The sequence below is a fragment of the Engystomops pustulosus genome, chromosome 2, assembly GCF_040894005.1.
Source record: "Engystomops pustulosus chromosome 2, aEngPut4.maternal, whole genome shotgun sequence".
NCBI lineage: Eukaryota > Metazoa > Chordata > Amphibia > Anura > Leptodactylidae > Engystomops > Engystomops pustulosus.
Window position 1 is genome coordinate 176504319 of NC_092412.1, and position 6820 is coordinate 176511138.

Consider the following 6820-nt stretch of genomic DNA (forward strand, 5'->3'; position numbering starts at 1 on the left):
TATGCTTATAACTCATATATTACCTCTGATCTAAAAGATGCCATAGGTTTATATACAAACTGTGCTCAAATACTGTATATTGTCTTGTAACACTTATCACAGTCTTGTTCCCTTAGTTTCTGTATTCCACTGGTGTCTTTTGTCTGTGTCATTTGTTTTGCACAGCTGCTTGTCTCCTGATGTCACACAACTGTCTCTGTCCTTGTATCCAGCTTTGTATCCTGCTGCCAAGCAACTGTCTTTTTATGTCACTTTGAGTCCTGCTGCCATGCAGCTGTCATATTCTGTCTGAGCCTTCCTCTGACATATACATTTCTGGCCAATCAGTGTATATTTTGAGGTATAAAAATATGACCCCTATTTCTAGGCATTGGTCAGTGCTTTACAATCCGTCTAACATATTTTATCATTTACATTTCTGCACTGCCATCGTAAGGCTGTCTGTGACAACTTCTCCGTGTCCCTCTGTCATTCAAGGACCTTTAATGCTGCTCCAATTTTTAACGGATGTATTTTTGGGTCCTTGTGTCATGGCAACGTGATCATGTGACAGTTTTGAATATTCATGAGCTGCTCACATTCCCAATAGCAAGGGACTCTGGGAGACAGCTCGCTGGGGAGACACTGAACCTATTAACTGTCATTATCATTATTTATTTAGAAGAATGCCAGCCTTTTCACAATGTATGTACACAAAGTAACATTCAGTGCAGGAGCAGCGACATCTGCATACCTTATGCTCTTCCGCTGGCAGCATTACAAACTCTAGAGAACATATCTTAACTGGAACACTGAAATGCTTCCAATGTCAGTATAGAGGTTCTCTGTCACAAGACTGGACACAAATGCTGTACCAAAAATCTGCGTAAAATATAAAATGGACCACTGGCTGAGAGCCAGAGAGTCACGATAACATAAAAGGAGATCTTACCTTACATGATATCTGCTAGCTGATTAACAGTAACAATTTGTCACACTTTATGTGTGCTTTAAACATAAATCAATCCTAACACAAAAAGGTATGTTTACATGTGGCAGATTCAACCAGCTGAAATTTCTGTCCTAAATATCAGAATGAGTACTGCAAACTGCCCCATTCAGAAGAGACAATCGTGTCCTGTAATCATACCCAAATTCTAATAGAACCTGAAAACATTAAAGAGGGTTTTCTACATATTTTTATTAATGACGTGTACTTAAGATGGGTATTAATAGCTTGTAGGTAGTGCTTTCTATTTGAGAAGTCATAGTGGTCCATTTAAGGCTATGACACGATTGTGGGGTCCCCCTTAATCCATCTAGCAAATCCAAAAAGAGTTGCCATCACCTTTAATTGATATATTCACTGCTTTATTTACAACACTGTTTGTAAATCAACACAACAAAATTATAAACCATAAAATGCGTGCTTTAGTCATAGCATATTCAGCAGATTTATTGGTTAATTTCTCAGAGAAAAGAAAAAAAGACAGTATGCGTAGTACAGTTGGTAAATGTCTTCCCAACCTTTTTATAGGGCCAAAATAAACACCAAATGGTCTTGTAAAAGTAGACACACAACGCACCTAAACACAGTTCTGAATTTGTGATATACACAAGGGCCTTGTGAGTACTGATTACTGTATCAATTAACTGTAGAAAGCTGGGTATGGGAAAGCTGAGTGTTTAAAGTGGTTGCCTTGGTATAAAAGAATGACCACAAAACAACTAGTTGATTTTAAGATAAGATAATTCCAACATGGGAAATTTAGCCAAAACATCACTTTCTTGAAAGAACAGAACTATTAGGAATTTTGACATTGGAATGATTACTTCTTAAGATTGGATAACGTCCATATGATGAACCAGTACAACTGAGCATGAATAATTATCTTTTTTGATGAAGATACTAATGATACTAACCTTGGATACATCCAGCTTTCCCAGACCTTTTGCAGTTTTTGTCTCAGTAAAATGCATTTCAGTTTAAAAATCAAATTTTATCACATACATACCTAATTATTGAAACAGTATATGCACCCAATCATATAGAAATATCTACAGTTTCAGTATACATTCCTAGTAGACTAAGAAATGAAGAGAACAAATTTATTTGTTATACTGATTTACATGTTGTGTTTTGTGTAGATTAATGAAGAGAAGTATTTACTAGAGAAGTAAATACTAAAATAGTATTTACTGTTGCTTATAGTGTTGTAACATTGTGGTTGTCTGCGTCATATGCAAGGGAGATTGGAACCCCCATTGTGACATATACACTGTGATGCTGTGTTAATCTGAGTGACTGTAGGACCCTGAGCCTGTCTGCTTCCTCACTGCAGTGCTGTGCATTGGATGGTTAGGGGCTGAGCTGCTTCTCCGGTCTCCTGCTCCCTGGATGCAGCTCCAGATCCAACAAACAGGTATGTGGCTAAATCAGATGGGTCCTGGGATTGATTGAGCACAAATATGATTACAAGGTTTTCATACTGCGTATTTAATGGATGGTCAATGCAAAGGGCTGATGCCCCTGCTGAATCTGGAAAATAGAGCAATATGCAGGTGTATTCCTTAATGGGTGGTCAGATATGCAGGTGCCCTAGGGGATGGTAAATGTTACATTTTAAACATAAAGAATATACATATATAATATATAGGGATACACACATGTTTGTATGTCTATATGCTTAGATATCTATTATATAATTGTATTTTGGATTTTCTCACTGTCTCATCTTCACACACACACACACACAGTATACTTGGAAATATATGGACATATTGTTATACACAACCATATGTATTTTTTTGGATATAATTACACACATGTGTATGGTGTGTATGCCCATCATATAATAACACTGAAACACATATATATGTAGATAGATAGATATACATTTGTGAAAACAGAGTAACAAATGGACAGTATGTATTGTAAAATGAACAGAGAAATGAAATGCATATGATTCCTTAACACACTCAGTACTTTGTATTAACCATTAATGTCTCTCCTTTTCAGGTCATATACATTTCCAGAAATAAAGAGAGTAGCCTATTTAGATATAAAGGACGAGTTTCTTTAAAAGACCCCAAAATACACCATTATTTTAAATGGAGCCTACGGTTACCAGCTAAGAAACTGCTTTCTACTGTTGACAGTACCTGAAGGGTTAGTTTTTGCAAGAAGAGACTAATTCCAAGAAAAAGTAATTAACTGGAGGGAGTAAATAACGATGCCTCAAAATGATTACCTGCAAAATAAAGGACACTGTGATAGACTGTGTTGAACAGTAATGATAAAATTTAAGAAACACTATGAAGATTATGGCAAACATCACACTGGATTAACTGTCAGCACGAAAGAGCAGCAGGCCCAAATGAAAAAAAAAATCAGCTTGAATGACAACAATATATATACAGGTGTAATGATTTTTCACAGATTAAAATTCATGCCAGAATATTATAGTATTCACACAGAGGACATCTGTTTGTGACAAATATTAACCCGAAATGTGACGCAACTTGAAAGAGACTCCCTTATCACCCCTATTTCCCTTTCTTACCTTAACCTTTAACCTTTCCCTGTTACATTGCCTTTTACTACCTTGTTCCTTTTACATTTTAATTATCATTTTACTTCTTTATTTTATGTTTGCCATTTGTTAATTACTATTGATCTTTTTCAGAGGTCTCTCAGTATTTTCACCAATTCTCTCAGGTCCTACCTCACTCCTTGGGGTATAATGGGTGATGGTCCCTTAAAAAAAAGAGTGATGGTGACTTTTTATCTAAATTATCCTCATGGATACCTCCCTTCCCTCTCTCACATGGAACAGTTCACTCAATGCTTCAGGGAGCTCTATAACATCAAACTCCCATTATGGGGCTCTTTTCATTATGCTTCTTATGGACCTACTTGCAGTAGCTGGGAATGTGGCTGTCATGGGAGTCATCATGAAGACTCCATCCCTCAGGAAGTTTGTTCTGGTCTTCCACTTGTGTGTGGTGGATCTTCTGGCTGCACTTACTCTGATGCCATTGGCTATACTGTCTGGAAGTGGAGGCACTTCCCTGTATGAAATCCAGGGATTAGGACAGATGGCTTGCCGTGCATACTTGTTTTTGAGTGTCTGTCTTACCAGCACTGGCATACTTTCAATATCTGCCATAAATATTGAAAGATATTACTATGTAGTACATCCCATGAGGTATCAAGTCAAGATGACAATGGGACTAGTCAGTTGGGTACTAGCAGGGGTTTGGATTAAAGCTGTACTCACATCCTTAATCCCTGTTTTAGGATGGAGCCCTCCTCTCCCTGGACATTGCAGTTTACAGGGAGGTGGCAACAGTGTCTTCCGAGCAGGATTTCTTCTCTTTTATTCCTCCTTTTATTTCTTATTGCCTCTCACTATTATCATAATTGTCTACTGCAGCATGTTCAAGGTGGCACGAGTTGCAGCCCTTCATCAAGGGCCTCTACCCACTTGGATGGACACTTCACCTCAGCGCAGGCGCTCAGAATCTCTCAGCAGCCGTTCCACCATGGTAACAGGATCAGGAGCCACACGTGAAACACCTCAGCAACGAGTAACAGGTGGTGGCTCTGGAAGTGGTGGCAAAGCAGCAGCTGTCTTAGCTGCAGTAGGGGGTCAGTTTCTATTATGTTGGCTTCCTTATTTTGGCTTTCTTTTATATGCTGCGCTGTGCTCTCCCCCTCCACCCCCTGGATCACGATTGGAATGGATTGTCACATGGATGGGGTTTTTTTGCTTTGCCTCGAACCCAATATTTTATGGTTGCCTAAATCGTCAAATTCGTGAAGAACTTGCTCGTTGGGTTGGATGTTTTTTTAAACATGGGGGTGCTGGCGAGGATGAGCTTCGACTGCCAAGTCGAGAAGGTTCTATTGAAGAAAATTTCTTGCAGTTTTTGCAGGGTACTGGCTGTCCACCAGACACTAGAGCAATTGTTCATATCACCCCTAAAAGAGATCAACCAGCTGTAGACTTTCGAATTCCAGGGCAAATTGCAGAGGAAACACATGAGTTCTTAGAACAACCATGGGATGTAACGGCTATGGGTAAAGACTATACTAACACTGGTCCATCTCCAAAAACATGACCTCTAACTTAACTTTCCGTGCTCTTGACAATCTCATTAGAAGTGTGATATAATGCAGAATTTTACCTAAAAACATTTCTTAAAATAACCTTGACATCTAACTGAGATTCCATGGACACATTGAGTTTCTTCTTCTTGAAGCATAAAAATGGTAATGAAGGTCTTGTGAAAGCAATTTTTGTCACTAAATTTTCATAAGCCATGCTACAGGTTTATAGTTTCCCTAAACCTGTAGTTAATTGTAAGCTGCATTGTGGCCAATCATGGTTTAAAAAAATATCATGAAAATTATATAGTTCCTGCATTGAAAATGAGAACACAGGAAAAAACATGAATAAAGCAAAGAAAATAAGCAAATTTAACAATAAGGTTGTAATACTTTTTATCTTAAAGGGGTTGTTACATTTGTATAGTCCCTGCTAATTAGGCACACCTCCATACACATTTAGTATTCTTTATAGCTTTCAACTTATTTATTTTGGTGGCAGGCCACCTTTACAAGGGTGTGTTCTGTTTAAACATTGCTATGTATGTAAATAGTGTCTTGGACCCTACATATAGATATAGTAGATATAGCAGTCAGGACAAATATAACTCCTCTCCAAGCTACTTGTGTGGTACTGACTGATAGAACCCTGCAGGGTTAACAGATGTGTTGTTCCCGGCAAATATCATTAGTGTTCTTAGACAAACAATGGCTTAAGAAACATATAAGTAAGTTTTATGGAGTGACGCCTACTTAATCAAAAGAGGTTGTACGAAATGTGAAACCACTTTAATTTAAACTGCAGCACAACTTATAGACTATCTACATGGTGTATTTGTGTGTAAATGCCTAAATATGAATTTTCATTTATGTCCAAAAATATCCAGCAGAATACCAAACTGATTAAACAGTTAAATTTGATTGTATTTATTTGTATTTTAGAGCATGTGAAAGAAATATCTTTTATTACACTGTCGAATCTGGATTTGGAACATAATGCAAAAAGTTGCCAAAAAAGTTGCTGGATGCAAAAGTGTTTATGTTTGTACCAATAAATGTGTATTTTTTTAATATTCACTTCATGTGGTTCTGTCGATGCTTTTCAGTCTTGGTTTGAGGAATACGTTCAATCACTAGGATTTCCAATGACACTGAAATGCTCTCAAAACTTAAGTTCTATTTTCGTCTCAAATACACTTTTCGTGACCAAAAAAATGACAGCATTACAGTATGGACTTTATCATCTTTATCTCCTAATTATCTTCATAATTCCATCCCATAAGTTATGCAGCTTTTTGAACGAACTTAGCTTACCAAAAATAATAATAGATTTTTTTTTTATTTTTTTATTATATCTGTTCCATTTTAGTGGTTGAAAAAGTAGCTTATTATGGCACACTATATTTTCACAAAAGTTTGCAGATTTGTAAGCACAGATTTGCTTTCTGGAAGCACAAAAATGCTAAAGCAAAAATTAATATTAATAATACTCTAAATGTATTCAGAGGAATGCATCTTTTAAGGGAAAATAAAAATTGTTACAGAGAACTGTGGATTACTACACATACACTCACCGGCCACTTTATTAGGTACACCTGTCCAACTGCTCGTTAAGACTTAATTTCTAATCAGCCAATCACATCGCGGCAACTCAGTGCATTTAGGCATGTAGACATGGTCAGAACAATCTCCTGCAGTTCAAACCGAGCATCAGTATGGGGAAGAAAGGTG

At 37.2% G+C, this 6820-nt stretch overlaps 1 protein-coding gene across 1 annotated transcript; it reads left to right on the top strand.

Moving 5' to 3' along the window:
* Window positions 1-2270: 2270 nt before the first annotated feature.
* GPR61 (G protein-coupled receptor 61) lies at window positions 2271-6166 on the top strand. Its single transcript, XM_072137383.1, has 2 exons — window positions 2271-2402; window positions 2999-6166. The coding sequence occupies exon 2, from the start codon at window positions 3781-3783 to the stop codon at window positions 5101-5103; it is 1323 nt and encodes a 440-aa protein (XP_071993484.1). The 5' UTR covers window positions 2271-2402; window positions 2999-3780; the 3' UTR covers window positions 5104-6166.
* Window positions 6167-6820: the final 654 nt, after the last annotated feature.

Coding starts and splice junctions, on each gene's coding strand:
- GPR61 (XM_072137383.1), top strand. CDS start 3,781: ATGGATACCTCCCTTCCCTCTCTCACATGGAACAGTTCACTCAATGCT.